At 46.9% G+C, this 23,689-nt stretch overlaps 1 protein-coding gene across 1 annotated transcript in view; it reads right to left on the bottom strand.

Annotated features, from left to right (window-relative positions):
* Positions 1-23,689, bottom strand: part of CSRNP2 (cysteine and serine rich nuclear protein 2) — a 41,855-nt gene that overhangs the window by 14,190 nt on the left and 3,976 nt on the right. The window contains exon 2 of the mRNA XM_082205818.1: positions 1,895-2,143. Within this exon, the coding sequence (XP_082061944.1) occupies positions 1,895-2,045 (151 nt within the window). The 5' untranslated portion in view covers positions 2,046-2,143. The remainder of the gene's footprint in view (positions 1-1,894; positions 2,144-23,689) is intronic.

Raw genomic sequence — 23,689 nt, 5'->3', positions numbered from 1 at the left:
AACTGGCCTGTCATTCACATAATAGGCACTTTACCCACAGCGGCTTTCAAAACATGATGGAATCCTGGGCACTATAGATCTGCGCATGTTCCCAAACCTGCTGCTCTCCAGATGTTTCCTACAATCATCACCAGCCCCAGGGCTGATGGGAACTGTATTTCAGCAACATCTGGAAGGCCCCAGATTGGGGAAGACTGTCATGCACACAGACCATGAAGGGCACTGGTCAGGCCCATTGGACTAGATCAAGTGTGCAATCTGCAACATACTCAGTCTACCATGGCTGTGCATTGCAGAGGAATGTCAGCTGTGGTGTAGAAGCTGTCATCCTGGGGTCATCTCGCCGAGAAATCCCCAATAAGCTTCCATGGAAGGAAGCCATGGGTCCCCCGAAGCCGCTGTACTGCAATAGCACAGTTTAGTTAAATAAACGAGCAAGTTACAAGAAACAAGTGTGAGAGGGTGTTTTCCCATCTTAGCATTCTTTTATAAAAGCACCTTTCAGACAAGTAAATGAAGAGGAAGTCAGTGTAGAATTCCTTTACTCAGAAGTTCTCTCTCCTCCGGCCGCCCCCGGTTGCCAACCCCCAATTCTTGTCTCCTGAACCATCCCTTAAAACTCTGACTCCTCCCTTGAAGCAAACCGCCTCTAAAAATACGCCTCCCCACAAATACACCAGACAACAGCGACTCTGAAGTTAAGAAAAAGTATTGAAACCTATCAGAGTAGCAGCACAGAAGTTGACTCCCATCTGTGGTTAAATCTGAACAAAGCTCCTCTAACTACCACCCTTGTAGAGACAAACCCAGACACTTAAGTTCTGGGGTACAAGACTGTGTGCTCACTGAACAGTTCTCCTTAACATTATGAAAAAAGAGCAAAGTGAGGGCAAAAATCAATGACTATATTCTGGACTGCACAACTCCTACGCTGGAGTACCTTAAAACTCCTTACGTAATTCATTTGTGCAAGGCCCAATACAGGAAAAGCAGGCAGCACCCTGGATACATACTCCCTCAGGATCATGTTGGGGACAAGAAACCTATTATGCATTCCAAAGTGTTATTAAAACCACCAGTCTCCCAAGACCCAACGATTGCAAGACGGTCGGTTTCATTTGGTTATATAAACAAGCTGATGGGAGTTTAGGAACGGTGACTAGCCACAGGCCACACACAGCTGCCAAAGGCACAGGAAGGGTGCTGCTTTTGAAAAGGTCTCCAAAGTACCGTATTTTTTGCTCCATAACACTCACTTTTTTCCTCCTAGAAAGTAAGGGGAAATGTCTGTGCGTGTTATGGAGCGAATGCCTACGGATGGCGGGGGGATCTGCGGCAGTCGTGAGCAGAGGATCCATGGTTCCCTTTCCTTCCTTCCTCCGTGGCTCGCTTTGAAACAGCAAAGCAGGAGAAGAGCCGCTTAGTGGGGAGAAGAGAGGGACAGAGAGCCTGGTTACAAAGCACGGATCCACATGGATCCTCAGGATTTTTGCATTGGGCTACCCCAAACTCACCGTCAGATCACATGTCTGTGGCCACAGCATGAACCACAAAAATCATACATCCACTGTTTCGTTTAGAATATTTTTTTTCTTGTTTTCCTCCTCTAAAAACTATGTGCGTGTTATGGTCAGGTGCGTGTTATAGAGCGAAAAATACGGTAGTTGCTCAGAGCCTCAAACCCACCACCCTCTTGGTCCACCTTGGGATGCTCATTTTTCTCAGGGTAGACGCTTGATGCAACAACAAGGGCGCTGCTGATGAAGTAAGACTTCTACGGCTAAGTGCTAAATTAAAGGCAAGCAAATTATTCCGAAGATACCATCAAGCTGAAACAAAACCCCTGGGCAGGGTGTGCCACATATTCTGAAGGACGACGGGCCCAACCACTTACGTATGAAGCCGGTGGAGTTGGGTGGATTGACGCTGTCACAGCTGTCTGCGCTGTCGCTGTTAGAGATCTCATCATCAGAGTTGGAGATGGGCGATCCCACGTCCACCTCATCAAACTTCCTCTTGAGGCTGGCACTTGCGATTGCATCCATTTGTCCCTGGCTCGCATGGAGAGCCACAGAACAGAAAGGGGACTAGTGTCAACTGAAGATCTCCAACTCCAGGCCAATCCGTGGGGTGTACCGGGTACCTGGTAACATAACAAAGAGAGGAGGGGATGGTTGGAATCAGCAACTCAATCACACCACACGACTGAATCGCACACAGATTTCACGAAGCGCAGCACACGAATTCATACTAGTACCATAAATTCCTCAAGCTCTGCTCCCCTCCTGTTTCCCATTACTTTCCCTGTGCTGAGCTAAACAGCTTCTATAAAGAGCCGCCTTACATCATACCAGCTCCCAAGTATGCGCTGCAGACACAGACCACTTTCCATTCAGCTGTTTTTGCTGCTTCAAGCAGACCACCCACCCAAAGCCACCTACTGCCTCCACTGGCTGCCCCCAGAGGCAGTTGGCATGCTGGGAAGGCAGGCATGAAGCAACCACATAACTCTGCAGCCTCAGCTCTCGCAGCTTCTTCATCCAGCACCAGTTCCACCCACAAGCCGAGTGGCATGGGACAGGTCTTCAGCAGACCAACCTGCGGCTCACTCTGCCCCTTCCCCTTTGCCACAATAAATTCTGGAGAGATTGGGTATGTGCCTGCCCAGGATGTTGACCCTTCCCTTCTGTGCCTATTAGCTTGTTTTATATGCACAGTCATACATTACTGCCTGGTGCCAACAGAAAACATAAATTACAATGCCCTTGACTGGTGCACAAAGCATACCCAACAACATTCTTTTGCACAAAGATGTGTACCAATATGTGAGATGGGGTAACGCAGAGTTAAGAGTGGTTAAGGCAAAGTTAAGTGGCTCAGGTCTTCCTCACTAGGAAAACAATGCTCTGCATACCTGCACTGCTTTTGTGAGCTCCGTAGGAGGGATGGGGAAGCTATGCCCCCCCCAGATGTTGCTGGACTGCAATTCCCAACATCCCTGACCTTGGTCATGCAGGCTGCAGCTGCTGGAAATTGGGGAGTTGCTGAACATTTGGAGGGCCCCAGCTTTCCCACCTCTGCCTGACAGGGCACTCAATGGGACCAAAGTCTCTCCAGCTGATTACTCTTTTCACCCCAACACATCCTGCCACAAAACACACAACTTCCTTTTTGTAAGGTATTCAAGTGTTTTTCACCCATCTTGAGAAAGGTTAGCCCCTCCTGGCCTATGGGGCTCCCAAAAGAATTCTGCCAGCCCCACCTTTATAGCCTGCATACACCCGAGTTTCTACATCCGACTACTATGCGCACGTTTCATACACATCATTCTGAGTGTTGAATTTTGAGTGTTCTGCTCCCCCTGCCACTATTCCCCCCTTTCTTTTTTAAAGGGAAGAATTCTAGACACTCTGCATCCAACCTATTCTTAGGTGCACAAAGCTGGACTACAAGCAGTCAGTATGAAACCCTTGCTATTTTGGTTATGGGTTTTAAAAAGCAAACAAAAAACCACACACTCGCAGAGAGATGGAATTCTACGGCGGACTGAAGCAACCGAGGGTTCTGAAGATACCATTTGCTTTCCTATTTCTGACCATGTTTACAAGTCAGACATGTGTGGTATGCATGCAGCTGGCTCCGAGTGGTTAAATCTGCTCTTGCCTTTTGTGCAGTTAGCAGATACCAAGGGAGCAAGAGTCATGTGTGCACTCACATTCCGAGAGAAGGCAGACAGGAATCTTGAGCAAACTAAGCCTTACAGCACGACAGAAGCCAATTGGGAAATTGCAACCATTTTACCACACAATGCACGCAGGAATACGTTTGTTTATGCCAATTATTCACAGAGGGAAGATCCTTGGCTATTACACAATATAAATATCTGCATGAATATCTTTTCAATGTCATCACTGAATAACTACAAAAATGCATGACCTTAGGTCAGATCCATTTTGGCGTCATCTGGGATCTGCCTCAAATCAGGGCCAGCAACAGATGTTCCAGAGTCCAGACGAAGGTGCATCAGGAGCCCAGCATTTGGCAGGGATGGGATAATCCTGCCCCAAGGCAGTCAGATCATAATCTCCAATAGCAAAAGACTAGGTTAAGCCTTTTGGAAGGAACACTGACTTTGCACTACAGGGTGTAAGCGAACACAGCAGACCTGATGACCCAGTTCTGCAGGCCACGCTCTCTCATTCAATGCAGCTCCTATGCCAATATCTTCTTATCCCTCCCCCACCCCACCCCCTGTTGCTACCCACAGTACTCTAGGAAGAGTCAGCCAATAGTCTTGCTGATCTCACAAAAGTGTGGAAGCCACAGACAATGGCAACAACAAAAACACAATAGAAAATTCTGCCATCACATGTTATTGACGGAAGGGCAGATGGATGTGAAACACATGCCTGCATCACTCCACAAAGAGACACAAGAACATGCATTGGCTGGAAGACCAGAAGGTAAGAGGAGATCTGGCACATGCAAGAGCATGGCTGCTGTTCAGTAAATGCCAGCAGGGTGGTGGCAAAGGTGTTTAGTATGGGAAATCATGACCCAGCAATTGTCCTAAGGACCATCCTTTGCCCTACCTATGTAACAAAGGAGGAAAAAAAAAAGTTCAGTCTTCAGAAAGCCAAAAGGGGCTCCACGTTAACAAAGCAGTATGCAGCCTCAACACTTTCCACTCTTGTGGTGAACGTGTTCACCCTTGGGGAACATTTTGAGACAGAAGTGGTACCTCCTTCTTGACTTTCCAGGAAGCTGTGCCAGATGTTGTGCCAGGGGTTGATCATTCTTACCTGAGAATGAAATGTGAATACCCAACAAACCCTAACAGACCCCAACAAAAGCACTCCCTGTTTTTGGTCAGACTTGCAACACAAAGCAGATGCAATCTCTGCTATTACCTTCCCCTCTGCCATACACAATTTGCTTGTGAGGTTGCCCTTGCACAATCAAGCACAACTCTATTTAAAGCACACAAAAACCCATGAGGTCTCGGATCCCACAAATTTAAAAGAAAACCCCTCAAACTAACTACTCATAGAAGACAAAGTGGTCACATACAGTTTGAGCGAAAATGTACCCACTGTCGTATGCAGGAAATGCAGATGGGTGCAATGGACTCTGTCAATACAGGGAATTGATATTCCTTGCTGATGCCAAGCTCTTTCCAATATTTAAGCCCAACCTTCTCCGATACTGAGCACATATCCAAAGAGGGGCAAGCTCTTGCTGGAATTTTAGGTGACTTTCCAATTTTCTCCCTGCCTTGTTGTTGTTTTTTTGTTTCATTGAACATCCCAAGGGCTTTCTAGGTATACAAACCACCAAACAGCACCTCAGATTCTATCCTATTTGTGAATTAGAAACAAATAAGGCAGAAAAGGACAGAATAAAGTCTCCCCAGTGGCAGAATCATGCACACACCTTTTAGACAGATATTAGAAGCTTAACTCTTCCACTCTTGTCCTTTGTGGTTTAAGCCCTGAATGGCTTACTAGAGAGGGGAGTGGAACAAACTCCTTATTACAGGGAGCTGCTAGACTTGTGCCCTCCCACATAGGTCTGTCCCCTCTTACCCATCACAAAAGCTGCTTGCTTTGCAACCAAAAAGGGGGGGGGCAGGCCAGGGAGCCTCCAAATGCTACCAGAGCTCTTGTCTCTGCATTGAGGTATGGCATAAAACCATGCAGACGCAAACATTACTGTTAGGGGGATGGGAGCAGGCATTGTGTGCTACAAACATGCTCTGCATGTCCTGATTTAGCATTAGGCTCTATTTAAAAAACATGAAGCACTGCCATTATTTTCTCTGCATCCTGGATTTTGCCAGGTAGCATAGGTAAAGGTAAAGGTACCCCTGCCCGAACGGGCCAGTCTTGACAGACTGTGGGGTTTTGTGCGCCCATCTCACATTTATTGGCCGGGGGCCAGCGCTGTCCGGGGACACTTCCGGGTCACGTGGCCAGCGTGACATCGCTGCTCTGGCGAGCCAGAGCCGCACACGGAACGCCGTTTACCTTCCCGCTGGTAAGCGGTACCTATTTATCTACTTGCACCCGGGGGTGCTTTCGAACTGCTAGGTGGGCAGGCGCTGGGACCGAACAGCGGGAGCGCACCCCGTCGCGGGGATTCGAACCGCCGACCTTTCGATCGGCAAGCCCTAGGCGTTGAGGCTTTAGCCCACAGCGCCACCCGCGTCCCGCCAGGTAGCATAGCTTTATGCAGAAACGTGATGGGGGGGCGCTCTGTAGGCCAGGCAATGCCTTTTCCCAGTAGGAGGAAGCTAGCAGCAGCCAGAGGCAAAAGACAATGAGACCTATTAGACCAACACTCAGGCAGCCTTTGAGCTAGGAGAGCATCTGGGTTACAGAGAGGGGGAGGAAGGGGGATGCCAGGTGGCTCTCTTTTTTCCAAAGCATATCATCCTTTACACCAAAGGCTGCTCTTGACAGGGTAACAGCCAATAGCTGGTACTGATGAGTGCCTCTCTTGGAGGTTAGCTTGTGGTTGTCAGTTGGCAGAGGGCCTGTTTGAAAGCCAGAAGAAAAATCAATTAATTAGGGGCAAACGGCTCTGTCTTCCTGTAGAAGCTCCTTTGCTAAAAATCTAAGCGGCAGAACCCAGGACAAAGTCTAATCTCCATCACTTTAGCTCAGGGATGGGGAAACTGTGCCCCACCCAACAGATACTGCTGGACTCCAACTCCCATCAGCCCCAGCTAGCATGGCCAATGGCCAGGGATGATGGGAACTGCAGTTCAGCAATGTCTGGGGGACCAAAAGGCTCCACACCCCACCAAAGGCTCTACACTACCACCAAAGCAAATCCCAATTTCTGTGGCAGGAGAGGGAGACAAGAGAAAGGGGAGATGTCACTGCACTTCATAGCTGAAGGACAAAGTAGAAGAAGTCTCAAATAAACTCAGTAACTGTAGTACCTTATTTATGTATTTGTTATTATCCCACCTTTTTCTTCAAGGAGCTCAAGGCTCCATCTGCTGCTGCTCCATCTGGGCTGCATCAATAGGAGTATAGCATCTAGATCAAGGGAAGTAATAGTGCCACTGTATTCTGCTCTGGTCAGACCTCACCTGGAGTACTGTGTCCAGTTCTGGGCACCACAGTTCAAGAAGGACACTGACAAACTGGAACGTGTCCAGAGGAGGGCAACCAAAATGGTCAAAGGCCTGGAAACGATGCCTTATGAGGAACGGCTAAGGGAGCTGGGCATGTTTAACCTGGAGAAGAGGAGGTTAAGGGGTGATATGATAGCCATGTTCAAATATAGAAAAGGATGTCACATAGAGGAGGGAGAAAGGTTGTTTTCTGCTGCTCCGGAGAAGCGGACACGGAGCAATGGATGCACACTACAAGAAAGAAGATTCCACCTAAACATTAGGAAGAACTTCCTGACCGTAAGAGCTGTTTGACAGTGGAATTTGCTGCCAAGGAGTGTGGTGGAGTCTCCTTCCTTGGAGGTCTATAAGCAGAGGCTTGACAACCATATGCCAGGAGTGCTCTGATGGTGTTTTCTGCTTGGCAGGGGGTTGGACTCGATGGCCCTGGTGGTCTCTTCCAACTCTATGATTCTATGATTCTATGTATTTGTTATTATCCCACCTTTTTCTTCAAGGAGCTCGAGGCAGCATACATGGTCCTCCACATATAATCCCCCCAACAACCCAGCGAGGGAGGCAGTGACTGGCTCAAGTCATCCAGTGAGCTTCATCGTCGAGCAGGGATTTGAACCCGGGTCTCCCAGGTCCTAGTCCAGAACTCAAACCACTACACCACACTGGCTCTCCATGTGTTACTCCCCTGCCCTTTGCCATCTCAAAACACACATGCACACACTGTATTTTACCTCTAATTTTTAGTCCCCCCCCCCACTCAATGCTTCAGATCTTCCTTACATTCCCCCAAAACCAACTGAACCATTTAGTCCAGGCATGGCCAAACTTCAACTTCCAGATGTTTTGGGACTACAACTCCCATCACCCCTAGCTAACAGGACCAGTGCTCAGGGATGATGGGAACTGTAGTCTCAAAATATCTGGAGGGCCGAGTTTGGCGATGCCTGGTTTAGTCTGTGTCATTTGAAAGACTCAGGCTGGATGGCATGCATGCACAGAGCAAAAGAGACAAAATCTTAACAGAACACTCTCTGCAGCAGCTTAGTGCCCCAATACCCAAATGCCCAGTACTTTTACACCATTTAAAGGAGGGGGGGACACTTGTATAGAGAAAGAAGGAAGGGAGGAAGCTCAAATCATGCTGACAATTCTTTTTCCTATCTCCACTTTCATGCAACAAGACATTCATTATAAAACAATGACCTTTACTCCACTAGGAGACAGAAGATCTCCATGAGCACAGGCCTGTCGTTTGCTGCTGCGCCCTGCATTTCTAAGAGAGAAATAACATTTTTTAAAACTGCCTTTTCTCCCCACGAAATGCAAAAGCTAGAGGCAGGGCCGAGGAGAATCAAGAAAGAAAGACTCTGCCCTCTTTAAAAGACAGGCGCACATGTTGATGGGAAGCACGAAGGGTGGGTGATGGGCGGATTTTTAACCGTTCTCTGTAATAATAAAAGGCGCTAGTAAGTGTCAAGAGAGGTTTCTCAACCTTCACAGTCTGGAATCTGATGGGAAAGAAGGCCCAAAGACAAAGGGAATACAATAAAAGCCTTGCCAAAAGCTGAAACTGCATCCTCTGAAGTCACAGCTGAGAAAGTGCCACTCAACACCTCTCCCCGCAAACCCCGCTTTCCTAAAATAGAACACAGGAACCAGGAAGCCTCTATGTTAAAGTTTGTTGGAGGGAGGGGGAAACCACCCCTGAATTCTCTCTTGCGGTTGCCCCTCCCCCAGAATAGGCCTCTGCTTCTGCTGGTTGACGCAAGCCCACCACCACCCACCCACCCAGCCTTGCCCAGCCCAGCCCAGTCCGCTTCTTCCTTGCACTTGTCTCTTCCCATCAATGTCCTAGCAACCGTTCCCATGGCAACAAAGCTGAACAAATGGGCTTGAAAGAAACATGCCAGCCAGCTGTGGCAGACGGCAGCAAGAAGATCCTGACTGCGCAGCTCAGCTTCTCCGGGAGGAAAAAAGAAGAGAGAGTTCTTCATGCTGCTAACAAAACGGCGAGCAGAGTCATCCTGTTCACTTGTGCTGTGTGCCCCACACCCCACCTGGGAGCATTCCTGGGGCCTCGCCCCCTGCACCTCAAAAATGTTTTTCCAAAAGGCAGGATGAAGCACGGCAGCTTGGCTTCTGCCAAAGGACACAGACTGACCCAAATCAGCTGAGGCACAGGGAGCAAAAAGTCAAGCACACGGTTTTCCACTTTGAAAGCCACCAACTCACTAGCTGCCACTGCGGTCCCCACCCTTGGGCAGGACACACAACCCTAGTTTTATTTTATTTTTATTATTATTTTCCATTCTGAAGAATATTTATTGAGATTATACAAAAAATTACACATAAAGAAAAAACAAACAAAAACTAACAAACACAAGCTAACAAGAAGGTTGACAAAAAGGCAACCTAGAAAGAAAGAAAAAAAGAAATAGGAAAAAGAAGAAAAAAGATATTTTAAAAAAGAATAAATCCATCTTTCAGCATCTTTGACCTCATTTGCTTATTTCCTTGACCTCCTCACACCTCCCCTTTTGTATTCCCGTTTTCCAAGTCTTTTCAGCAAATTCTTACCCTCTTTCATTTAACTTTGCTCTATAACTTAACCTATTATAACTATACATTTTCATCCGTATAACTATCTATATTTACCTATTCTTATTAACCTTATTACCAAAACCACTTCTTTTCAGTCCAACATCATTTTAACATTCATTAATTTTACAGTATTTCTGCAGATAGTCTTTAAATTTCTTCCAATCTTCCTCCACCACTTCTTCTCCCTGGTCTCGGATTTTGCCAGTCATTTCTGCCAATTCCATATAGTCCATCACCTTCATCTGCCATTCTTCCAGAGTGGGTAAATCTTGTGTCTTCCAGTACTTTGCAATAAGTATTCTTGCTGCTGTTGTAGCATACATAAGTTCTATCCTTCTTTAGCATTAATTGGCCGACAATGCCCAGAAGAAAGGCCTCTGGTTTCTTCAGGAAGGTATATTCCAACCCTAGTTTTATATGCGAAAGAACTGAGGCAGCGTTCAGTTTTGGGAGGAACTGGCTCTGTGTGCAAGTGCTGCCGCAGCAGCCGAGCCAAATCCCAAGGTGTTTACTGGTTGCCTTGGGTGTTAGATGCAAAGCTACAGGTGAGGGAAAGGCCTTCTGGACCCGCCGACTTTTCCTGAGCTAGGCCAGACGCCACGGAGCTGGTGTGTTTCTGCACATTTCTGCCTTGCCACACGCAACACAAGGGCACTATAAAGATGGTGCTTTGGGGGGTAACTGGGGGGAGAACAACACTGCCACTTCCAGTTATCCCTTCCCCTGAAATAGGGTCTTGGTTCAGAAGCGGCGCAAGTGACTGCCAGAAGAACTTTAATAATAACAATACAGTGGTACCTCGGGTTAAGTACTTAATTCGTTCTGGAGGTCCGTTCTTAACCAGAAACTGTTCTTAACCTGAAGCACCACTTTAGCTAATGGAGCCTCCTGCTGCTTCCGCGCCGCCGGGGCACAATTTCTGTTCTCATCCTGAAACAAAGTTCTTAACTTGAAGCACTATTTCTGGGTTAGCAGAGTCTGTAACCTGAAGCGTATGTAACCTGAGGTACCACTGTAATAATAAATTTTATTTATACCCCGCCCTCCCCGGCCAGAGCCGGGCTCAGGGCGGCCAACACCAGTAAAAATTACAGTAAAAACATAATAGGGAGGGGAGAAAAACCCAATTTAAAATGTAAGTTAAAATACAATTTAAAATGCAGCCTCATTTTAAAAGTAGCCTATAGATCACATAAAGGGAGGGAAACATAAGGGTCAGACTGAGTCCAAACCAAAGGCCAGGTGGAACAGCTCTGTCTTGCAGGCCCTGCGGAAAGAAATCAGATCCCACAGGGCCCTGGTCTCATGAGACAGAGCGTTCCACCAGGCCGGAGCCAGTGTTAAAAAGGCCCTGGCCCTGGTTGAGGCTAATCTGACTTCCTTAGGGCCCAGGACCTCTAGAGTGTTGCTATGTATGGACCTTAAGGTCCTCCGTGGGGCATACCGGGAGAGGCGGTCTCTGCCTCTTCTATGCCACACGTCACAGGATGCCCGTCCCCCATACAGTTCTGGCACCCCCTGCTCACATGGGGTTTGCTCTCCCTTCTCCCAGATATCTTCCCCATCCCATCACTCAAGCAATTAACAAGTTGGAAGGGAGACAGCGCACAGATAGCACTTGCATGCTTCAAGAAAGCTACTTAGCTAATTGAGTGCCCAGCCTGAATAATGAGAGATCTTATTAAATGAAAAAATTGAGACAAGAACTGTCACACTCAACTTTCTCCTTCTCCCTCTGTGAGCAACCTTCTTTCGGTACGTAAACTCATTATAGCTGGTAGGAAAGCAATTTGGAACACAGGGACGATACATCTGTGCCTTTTAAGATTTCTCAACAGATTTGTTAAGTGCAGGGAGCAAGTTGCTGTTGATTTCTTTCAAGGCTTGGAGGGACCATTGTGGCAGACGAGCCCAATAGGCAACAGCATGTCAGAGGACTGAACCAATTCATGGAGGTTAAAGGTACCCCTGCCCGTACGGGCCAGTCGTGTCCGACTCTAGGGTTGTGCGCCCATCTCACTTAAGAGGCCGGGGGCCAGCGCTGTCCGGAGACACTTCCGGGTCACGTGGCCAGTGTGACGAAGCTGCTCTGGCGAGCCAGCACCAGCGCAGCACACGGAAACGCCGTTTACCTTCCCCCTATAAAGCGGTACCTATTTATCTACTTGCACTTAGGGGTGCTTTCGAACTGCTAGGTGGGCAGGAGCTGGGACCGAAGGACGGGAGCTCACCCTGCTGTGGGGATTCCAACCACCGGCCATGCGATCGGCAAGTCCTAGGCACTGAGGTTTTAGCCACAGTGCCACCCACGTCCCTCATGGAGGTTAAGACACAGCGCCACCCGCATAACCTCATGGAGGTTAAGACTTGCCAATGGCGACTCGTCACAATGGCTCCACTACCAATGTTTCCAAGTACCAGTAGCTGGGAATCACAAACGGGCAAAGTGCTGATGCTTTCAGACTTCCCATAGGCATCTGGCTAGCCAGTGGGAGAACAAGATGCAGGATTACATGGCCCTTTGGCCTGATCCAGCAGGGCTCTGACGTCCTCATGGCAGAGTTTCAGAATGACTGCTTTGGAGTAACAATCTTGTAGACCTACCTTTTCTACCCAGCTACTCAGCAGGTGAGGGACGCGGGTGGCACTGAAGGTTAAACCACAGAGCCTAGGACTTGCCGATCAGAAGGTTGGCGGTTCGAATCCCCGCGACGGGGTGAGCTCCCGTTGCTTGGTCCCTGCTCCTGCAAACCTAGCAGTTCGAAAGCACGTCAAAGTGCAAGTAGATGAACAGGTACCACTCCGGCGGGAAGGTAAATGGCATTTCTGTGTGCTGCTCTGGTTCACCAAAAGCAGCTTAGTCATGCTGGCCACATGGCCTGGAAGCTGTACGCTGGCTCCCTCGGCCAGTAAAGCGAGATGAGCGCCGCAACCCCAGAGTCAGTCACGACTGGATCTAATGGTCAGGGGTCCCTTTACCTTTTTACTCAGCAGGTGAACCTAGTTTTCCTTAAATATCCTTTAGGGAAGTTGATGTGAATCAATCTTCCTGATTCCCACAATTAAGTTTTAAGTAACCCAAAATGTGAGAAGGCTGCCTCTGGTTTCTGGGTTGGATCTGCTCAGAAACATCAAATTATGTTCAGTGGATAAGGGTCTCCCATCTTCCACGGAAGACAGTATTACATGCAGGGCAATTTTTCAGCCAAAGCTCAACGGAGCTCAGCAGGTCTCAGGTGGGCGCCATTGCTATTCAAAGAAAATAGCACTGATTATACTGCAAGGTACCCTGCAAACGAAACTTCTACCAAGCTCTTTGAGATTAGCCACGTTCACTAGACATGCCGTCAAACCATGGCTTAGAAACCAAATGCTTTGGTTCCCAAGGAGGAGATCACAGTTGATCTGATCCTCCTTGAGATTTTTAGGTAATAAATAATAATAAAATTAATAATAATAATAATAATAATAATTTATTACTTACTGTATTTTTCACTTTATTGGACACACTTTTCCCCCTCCAAAAATTAAGGGGAAATGTGTGTGTGTCCTATGGAGCGAATGCAGGCTCCTTGGCTTCAGCGATAGCAACGCGAAGCCTCCAAAGCGCAGAGGGAGCGCTCCCTGCGCGCTCCGGAGGCTTCGCGTTGCTTTCGCTGAAGCTTGGAGAGCGAGAGGGGTTGGTGCGCAGGAGAGCAAGACTCTCCTGACTTCAGCGAAAGGAACCTGAAGCCTCCAGAGTGCAGCGGGAACTCGCGCTGCGCTCCGATGGCTTCAGGGATAGCCGCCTGAAGCCTCCGGAGTGCAGCGGGAGGTCCCCCTGCACTCCAGAGGCTTCAGGTTCCTTTTGCTCAAGCCAGGAGAGCAAGACTCTCCCGGCTTCAGCAGAGAGGGAGAGCTGTGCAGCGCCCCTTCAGCCAAGTGGGAGGAGAAATGGAAGGGGCTCTGTTTCTCCTGCCGCTTCACTGAAGGGGTGCTGAGCGGAGAGGGGGAGAAATTTATTTTCTTGTTCTCCCCCTCTAAAACAAGGTGCGTCCTATAGAGCGAAAAATACGGTATACCCCGCCAATCTGGCCAGGCCTCCCCAGCAGCCACTCAGGTCAGTATGGTGCAGCAGCTAAGCAAAGTTTCAGAATATCACCCGAACCCAGGTTCATGGTTAAGGTCTCCCCTCCTTGTCTATGACCAAGGTTTGTCCTATGGCTACAGGCTGTGGTTAAGGAAGAGGGACCTTAACCATGATTCTAGGTTTGGGTGACAGGCTCAGGCAAAGCTTGGCTTAGCTGCTGACCTGAGAAGCCCAAGGAGGAGCAATGCAGGTGTGAACATGTTTGCGTGGTCGTGGTAAGCCATATTGTGGCTTACTGTGATGTGCAAACTAGGCCATTAGGATGTCAAGAACCACCCTGTCTATTGGTGTTTGCCATTCTATTTTGTGATGAGCACACACAGAGAAAAGACTTAAGCACCTCGCCAAGACTGACTGTGGAACTCAGAAGAGCTACCAAACGTTAGGGGTGCCAGGAGCCTCACGTGAATGATCTCCCCCCCTGAACCACCCAGAGTGCAGCAACATGAATCCTGCAAGGGTCTGCACATAAGGGAGAAATGTTTCAATGGGCAGGAAGAGAATCAGCTGCTTCTCATTATGACAAGGAATTCCAAACATGTTGAGGGTAACCCTGCGGTGTTGCAGGGGCAGGGGGGAAGCGCTGATGGAAAGGACAGAAGTGAACTGTGGGAGTCCTCCGGTGAAACACATCAGCGGATCAGGCACAAAGGAGGCAACAAGAATGAGATATGGGAGTTGGGGGTGGGGGAGAGAAAGAATCTACCAGGGAAGTTAATTTGGTTAGGGAGTAGGGAGGAATTTGAGAAGCAGGGGTCAGAGAGGGGAAGGCAACTTCAAAAGAGAATGCCAACCCAACCGATTGCGCTCAACCTGAAAGGAACTTTCTAGCCTGCTTGCTCTCCCTCCAGGTCTATAGGGAACGCAGGCTGTCCACTTTTCCCATTCAAGGCAGAACTACGTACAGGAAAGCCAGTCTCATTCATCCATTAGACCCACAAGACTAAGGGTTTGACAGGGTTACATGGTCACCATTGGCTACAGAAGGCTTTCTTGTATATCTGGGATAACTATATAAATGAATCATGATCATTTATGTAGCACTGGGACATGTCCAGAGAAAGGCAAAAGAAAGGATTTGAGGAGGGAGTGCCATATATGTAACGAAGTGGAAGGATCTGCATATTTTTAGGCTGCAGGTGAGACAAAAAAGAGACAGTACAATAGCAGCCTTCAAATATTTGAAGGGTTGTCACACAGACAATGGAGAAAATTTGTTTTCTGTTGCTTCCACAGGTAGGACCCAAGCTAATGGCTTCTAACTGCAAGAAAGGGAATTTTGGCTTATAAAAATTATGAAGAGCCTCCTGATGGTACAAGTTGCTCAGGTTTAGATTAGGTATCTGAGTTTCTAACATTGGTCAGCCTGGGTAAGTTTTTTCAACACCCCTTTCTCCACCGTCTGGACTACGAAACTCATTCACAGAGGCAAATCTATGGACTCAAACAAATTTGTGAACAGGACAGATGAGACATCCCTTGCCTCCTTTCATTAACAAACCACTTTAAAATCAGTCGAGCATTAAAAATTTTTTTTTTTTTACTGACTTTGGTTACTGCTATTCCAATAAAACTCACATCATTGGCTCTGCACGTGCGTTTTAGGGCAGAACAGAACGCAGCCGGCACACGGCGCTGCAACTCACCTTTGTCACATTAGTAGTCCTTATGTCAATTCGTTAGCGATGTGGGTGGAGAGCTGCCAGAATGCAGGTTTACATCACCCTCAAGGATTTCCTACCAGCAAGAGTTATGTGTAAACTGAAACAGTCTGGGCTGAGCAACACATGTGCCAACTGGTCTACCTCAATGGAACTATTTGCTATTGGGCACCTGAGAAGGTTCCCTTTGTTTACAATAAATCCTGGCAGCACATATGGGCCCCTGCACTTTGCAAGCATGCTGAGAAAAGGTATCCCGTTCATATACTATTTCCACTCTGCTGTGTGTCACTTAGTGCACTTGTAGTACCACTACTGCTACTACTACTAATAATAATTTATTATTTATACCCCACCCATCTGGCTGAGTTTCCCCAGCCACTCTGGGCAGCTCCCAATCAAGTGTTAAAAACAATACAGCGTTAAATATTAAAAACTTCCCTGAACAGGGCTGCCTTCAGATGTCTTCTGAATGTCAGGTAGTTGTTTATCTCTTTGACATGTGATGGGAGGGCGTTCCACAGGGCAGGTGCCACTACCGAGAAGGCCCTCTGTCTGGTTCCCTGTAACCTCACTTCTCGCAATGATGGAACCGCCAGAAGACCCTCGGCGCTGGATCTCAGTGTCCAGGCTGAATGATGGGAGTGGAGACGTTTAGGGCTTTAAAGGTCAACACCAACACTTTGAATTGTGCTCGGAAACGTACTGGGAGCCAATGCAGATCTCTCAGAACCGGTGTTATGTGGTCCCGGCGGCCACTCCCAGTCACCAGTCTACTATGACTGAACTCACCCTTGCCAGCAAATATGGTATTAGTTTTGCTGTCGCTCCATGGAAATTTTTGAAGCTATATTTTTTAAATGAAGGCAGAATGCTTACACAGCCAGCGCAGAAACACTGCAGCCAGAGTGTCATGATCCTTCCTCTCAGGCACTGGTGATAACTGGCATGAGCAAGCAAGTGGGTCCTCACAGAACGAACTACACAGATACAACTGGCATAACCTTGTTAGCTCACAAATTCAGCAGCAATTCAGCAGGTTACAGAAATAAAGTGATGATCCAACATGTGAGAAGCAGCCCTGAAATCAGAATGAAAAAAAGGGGGGGGGGCTAAAAAGTCATCTTGCTTAAAATCTACCTTCTTCAACCCTCTACAAATCAGCTTACATGTGTGGAAAAAGCACCACTATGCTACAACTTGCATGCCTGACAGACGGCAAACTTCTCGCCAGCCCCAGATTAATTTACGTATAGATTTATTAATTGAATTCTCTGCAAAAAGTGACTGAAGTGACATATATAGCACTAAACAAAACATGCAAGAAACTTTGTGATCCTCCCCCTACCTCATAACTTCTCTTGCAATGGTATGCGAGTAGGCAGACTTCCAACCCCGGTGACATCTCACACACAAGGCAGCAAACAAGAAAGAGATTCAAGCAGTTAAGTACCACTGGCAAAGTGCTGGCAGAGAAATGCATGTAGGAGTAGCCCCATCACATAATTGAGGCAGTCAAACAAGGAGCTTAAACCACTGACTACAGTCAAAAGGGGGAGAGAAAGAGAATTGGGGGGTGGGAGGCCAATACTCCTACTGGCAGCCTTTTAATTACTGACCCCCAACCCCATCTGAAGACAGGAACTGGCACAAGCTGGGACACGTGGTGTTACTGGGAGGGAGAAGTGAGCTGCTTTTACACCCTCTAGCGCAGCCTTTGCCAATCTGGTTTGGGACTACAGCTCCCACCTGCACTGCTGCCCTAGGACACATATTTCACCCACTTCCCAGAGAAGCAAGAGATCCTGTTCTCCAGGCGCAGATGCTACTGAACACCTCTGCCATGGTAAAGGAGCCAGGACAGTCAAGAGAAAGTCAATCTCAGATTACTTCAGGGATGAATTTATGTGTATTGAAGATGACTCAATGCCTGCAAGTGCTGTTTTTCCTCATAGGGTCTACGTGGTGGTGGAATTGCTGCTCTCCGACCTCCACCACAAAAGAGTCCTCAAGTCTGTGGTCGTTTTTATTTCAATTGACGCTGTTCTGTACTTTTGAAAGTAGTACACAGATTTCATCCTTCACACTCAATTGACTGAAATGAGAACCGGTGTGTGTGTGTGTCTTTTTGGTTCAGCACTCTACTCTTTCCTAAGCCTACCTTGGTACTTTAACAGCTCAATGACTCTTTGTGATTACGTTCAAGAGTCTCCTACCTCCTTTTATTCCTCTACATCAGGGTTAGGGAACCTGTGGTGTTCTCAATGTGGCTGGACTCCAACTCCCATCAGCTGCAGCTAGCCCGGCCAATGATGACGGGCGTTCTAGACCAGGAACATTCAAGAGATCCACAGGACCCCCATCCCTGCCCTACACACACTCTGCTCCACAGAATGTACTTTTCGCTTTGCACCTTTCTCCCACGCCAGACTTTGCAACTTGAACACTATTCTCTACGCGCAACGCTACCTCGCTCTCTTCCTTCCATAAAACAGGCTGTCAAGCTTTACTCTGCTACCAACCCAAACTCCCCCATCTCCATCACTGCCCCCCACCCCAGTTATACTTCACACACAGCTCAAACATCCCCTCTGCCTTGTTGAAACCTGTGTCTGCTTAGCAGTTTCATCAGCCGCTGGTTTCAGTACTATGGCGGAAGAATGGGAAAGCATCCCATAACAGAAAGCGCCAATATCAAGCCAATCGCCAATATGTCTTCTGGACTGCCCCAGCATACAACCAGAGGAAACCAATGTAGCCTCAGCACTTTCAGCATGTGAACTACAGGGTTTGGCAGCATTTTAGGCTGGATTAAAAACAATTGCTGGTCTTCCCAATCACATATATTCATGGTAGAGCATCTGCTTTCTATACAGAAGATCCCTTGATCCTTGGCACCTCAAGGTAGGGCTAGGAAGAGGACCTGGTGCTGTAACCCTGGAGAGCCATTGCCTGCGAGGGTAGACAATACTGCGCTAGCTGGATCAAGGGTCTGACTCGATACGAAGCACTCAACAATCCCCCTTAGTAATTGGTTGCAATTCAGGTTTCAAACTTTCATTCTTAGAGTAAACTCATTCCAGCTGCAAGTGTTCCTGGCAACATCTTGCTACTTTCTCCATTTTCTTATCAGTTCTCTCCCATTCCCAGGGCCCATCTTACAACATCTGCGAAATCGTCACTGCTTAACTTCCCAGAAATGCAAGCTTTAATAACCATCCTGATGTGTAATGCCAGACTACAAAAGCAAAGAAGGCAAAATGAAAAGGTGCGGTCTTCCAGAAAGCACACCCCCAAAATAACAAGGCTGCGCCATATTCAAAGCCTTCCATAGCTGGCTGAAGTTGTCCCAGTTCAGAACCGGATTGTCAGGGCTTGTCACCTATTGAGGCCCGAAACAGATGCAACTCTGTCCAGCCTCTAAGCTATGATGGAAAGAAAAAGCAGCAGCCCTGCTCACGTTCACCCACACCGCCAGTGCTCCCCTCCCTTTCATAGTTTTGGAACTATGGTTAAAAGCACTATGCAAACCTGCTTCTAATCATGGTTTGGCCCCAAGTACTGTTAGCAAACACACACACACACACACACACACACACACACACACGTGCAGAAGCAAATCTGAAGATAGTTAACTTTGAAACCGAGAAGGGGAAGGGGAAAGTCTGCCTAACACACACAAGAGGCAAGTCCCGTGTATATCTCCACCAACCTTTAAAAACACTTTTTTTATTATTATGGGTAAGGGGTTGATTGTTTCCTCCTTCCCTTCCACTTCAAGGAAGGTTTCATGAGCTGTAGTTGGCAATGTCAAGGCTTCCATTACAGTGATCATCATTCTGCAAACTCCGAGACGTATTTTAAAAGTCATTTTGTCAAGATAAGATGATCTCCATTTTAAAATAACTCCCGGTCTAAAATCCTCCTTCTAAGCTGGGGGTATAAGACAGGAGACTCTCTAGATATATTCTTGTGATTGGCATATTGCAATTTCTTTTCGTAATGCCAGTATTCGGTTTTTAAAAGGAAGCTCCTTTTAGAAGGAAGCATATGTGAACAAAGCCGACGCAGAGTGCTCCCACACAGGCCGTTCTCCATGTAATGCAATGCTGTATTGTCTCCCAGAGTTTGCAGGCAACCTGAAACAGAGACAGGAAAGTGCAAGCTTCCTGCCATGACCTTAATTTCACTGGAAGAGCAATTCCAGCAAATGCTGACATTAGAACGTACTGAAATCACGGTGCTACCTACTATCTCATAGTAAACTGTCACAGCAGACTGACAGACGAAGGGATACAAGGCTCACCTATTGGGACTCTCTCTACTAAAGGGAGGCAGAGAGAGATGGAATTAAAAAAAGGAAACACCCCACCAAGAGATGATACATGAGTGGGGTCGGAGCTGCCCCTCTAAATCAAGTAAATCAATACAAAATACTTAACTGAGGTTCTGCGCCCCACCCCACCATAAATCGTGGCTACACTCATGAGATGACAATTTACAAAAATAAGGCTCCAAATACATGGTTCTTGCCCAAATTTGTAAGATTGGATGCCAGTCATATCTCAGACGCTTCAGGTTGTGTTTTTTTGGGTTGCGGACCGCCGAAACCCAGAAGTACCGGAACGGGTTATTTTCGGGTTTCAGCGGTCGCGCATGCGCAGACGAGCTAAATTGCAGAAGCGCTGAATTGCAACCCACGTGTGCGCAGACGCGCTGCTGCAGGTTGCGGACGTGCATCTTGCAAGGATCACGTTCGCAACCCGAGCATCCACTGTAAATCAAAAACTAGTAGGAACCAAAGGCCCTCATCCACCAGGGAGGCTGCCCACTGTGTCTCTGCATAATTCGTTGTAGCCTTGCCCAATGAAGTGTAAAGGGAGGGGGCCAGAGGTGGGGGCCAAAGTGGGGATCCGAGTGCCCTGTGGTGCTCACACGAACACCGGGAAGCCCAGCTTTAGCCAGTCAATTGCAATAGGTGAGCCAACACTGACGGCAGGGAGCCTTTGCCCCTTCCTCACACCAAAAAGTCCATGAATGAGGGGAGGACCCAGGGAAGACAACATGGCCCCATCTGCAGGCCTGGGGCTCCCACTAGCACAAACTCCCTCTGTATTGCTGCAAAAAGCTCAGGCTATTTTGGGACTGCAGAAGTAAATCAAAGACACATCTTTTTTTTGAAAATTTAAGAACCGTCAATCATCAAAGAAAGCTGGCGTGAGCCTCAGAAATAAGGGAGTGTACATATCTTCTTTCTTAAATTGCATTTTTCTTGGCGGCGGGGTGGGGAGTGGGGTGGAGAATGAGGCTGTTTGTGATCTCATACCCTTCTGCAATAGAATAACCTCTGCAATAGAATAACCTCATCAAGAATTCCCCGAGTGTCCAATTTCACAAAGTTACCACATATACAGCAGAAATGATGGTGCCTAGAATGACATGGCACCATCACTGCAGAGAGAAGCAAACTGCACTAGTATTGGGTGATGTCATCTGAAGACATGCTGAGGAACGTAGAGGCTCTGCAAGTACCCCATACTTACTGCTCTCCTGCCATAAAAACAAACAAACATGGGGAATATCCCAAAGCAACAACACTAATGTTCCTATTGCAAACTACTGTAGGGTCAGTAGTGTGGATGGTGCTCTGTACAAAGCAATTAAATACTGACTGGAACACAGATACCCTACAGAACAAATGGAAAAAGCCATTATTTTTGAGGGACAGGTGTGCTTTGAGCACAGAGCTATCCTGTTGTCTATGGGTGCAATCCAAAATAAGCTTTCGTCCAGACCCAGTACCAACACTGAATGCACACCCAGTGGACCACACAAGCTCTTGTCAAGGCACCACGGGCTCTGCCAAACAAAGAGCCCCTTTTTCAAATGTGTACGCTAGGATTTGGAACCAACTTCCAAGAATGTCACAAGAGGGGATGTCGCCGCAGTTTGAATGGGGGAAGAGGAGCAATAAATAACATGCTCTGCACATATCTACAAATTTCCAAAGAAATAAACTAGGAGGGAGGAGCAAAAATGATAAGCAACTGCAAGTGTGACCCTACGCAGCAGCTAGGTTCAGGTGGTCATGTTGGTTTAAGAAGCTGAGATAGCTTTGTCTGCACACACAACACCTACTCTCCTCCCTCTTCCAGGATTTAAAAGCAACATCAAAACATGGTTTAAGATCCCAGTTTGTTCCAAAGGCATTGTTACTGATAATTGGAGACTTAGGGATGCATGGGTAGGCAACAAGGCCCACTTATCTCTCAGCCCATTTGCCTGAGCCCAGTCAATGTGTTTTGCTGCACTATAAACCAATTAAGTCATTCAGATAACAAGACACAGCTTCTAAGCGACAACATCGGATCGCCCTGTCACCATACTCCAGAGAATAGGTTAATCACATAGGTTAAATAACGTTTGTGAGCTGAACCTACAACTGAGATCAGAGGACAATCAAGAGCACGGTCTTATTGCAACTAGTTTAGTAGGCATTGCTTAGGAAGCCAGTTGGACAAGGGCATGGGAGCACAGAGTTCAAACCCCTGCTCAGTCACAAAGCCCACCGGGTAAAACATGGGCCAGTTGCTCTCTCTCAGCCTAACCTCTCTCATAAGGGAGCTGTGATGATTAAAAAAAAAGAGAAGGGAGAACCATCCACACCCTTTCTTGAGAGCTTTGGAGGAAAGGCAGGAATGAATCTTGATTTTGTGTTCTATTAGTAATAATTTTATTGATAACTATATTGCATTTAGAGAGATTTTTCTGGTTAACCCATCTACAATTTCCCCCTCAATATTTATTTTTAATTGCATCATGTCTGTTGGCCGGATGCTTCTTCTCTATTTCAGGGGGGTTCAAAGGTCAGACATATTTTTTAACAGGGCTAACTTGTCTTTAGTCCTTTTTCAGAATTTAAAATTCCCAGGTGCCAGGCACACTTTGCGACTGGCGCAGATCCAATTGCGACCATGTGGAGATTTATGGATGGCAGGGTGGCAACTGACATCTCCATCTGGCTGGCTCCTCCAGCTTTCATAAGCAGGTCAGCAGAAGAGCTTATTTATTGCATTTATATCCCATCTTTTCCTCCAAGGATGACATGGTTTACCTCCCTCAATCAATCAATCAATCAATCCCTACAATGACCCTGTGAGGTAGATTAAGAGGCTGTGACTGGCCCCAGGTCACCCAGTCAGCTTCAGGACAGAGTGGGGATTTGAACCCTGATCTCCCAGGTTCTAGTCTGACCCTCTAACCACTATACCACACTGGCTTCTCAGAGTGCTTCTGCTATGGTGCAACTATATAAATTAAGTAGCTAAATAAATATGGGGAAAGCAAAATGTCACTTAGATAAGGATCTGCTATATATTCCTTGAAGCTTGAATTTGTTTTATTCTGGGTTGGTTTTTTTTAATGTTTTAATGTGTTGTAAACAGCTTTGAGATTTTTTTCCTTTATGATATAAAATGACATAGACATGAAATTAATAAAAATAATAGTAATAATGTTTCATGGAGGGAAAACGGCACATCAGCATTACATTGTGGTGACCATAATTTAGGATTAAGATGCCATTTGGCAATTAACTTATATATCTTTGTTTCTAACACTGTTTGCACTCCTTGAATTAGCCAGAATCAGCCTGTTCTGTAACTGAGAACTTACAAAGGATGACAGACAACTCAGACCATTCACTTGGCAGCAATGGAACATGCTGTGGAATAAATAAGGAGCAGATTATTGCTCATCCATGTAAAAAGTGGCTTCTTTATTTCATATCACTGGGGTAAGAATACTATGTTTGAATTTGCTCTCAAGTGCAGATATGCTATATGAGAGTTTTGTTTTTAGCAAGTGTGAAATGCACCATCCTAAACAATTACAGAAGAATTCTGGCTCAGTTAAAGCTATGTTTCTTTGTGGCCTCTTCTATGTTCTCACCATAATTCAGACTTTTCATACATCAGACTCTGAAAGATAACCTTCTTGAAAAGTCATTATGACATCACTTGTTCTGAGGCAAAGAAGACACGTCTTTGGTTAAACTCCAAGGCAAGCTGTTCCCTCATCTACTCTAGGACCATTTTACTGGGCCTAACATCACCTTCCAAACTATCACATAATCATTCTCATGTATCCTCTTATGAA

This window comes from Podarcis vaucheri (genome assembly GCF_965113315.1).
Source record: "Podarcis vaucheri genome assembly, chromosome: 2".
Taxonomy (NCBI): domain Eukaryota; kingdom Metazoa; phylum Chordata; class Lepidosauria; order Squamata; family Lacertidae; genus Podarcis; species Podarcis vaucheri.
This window is presented reverse-complemented; position numbering and strand designations above follow the sequence as displayed.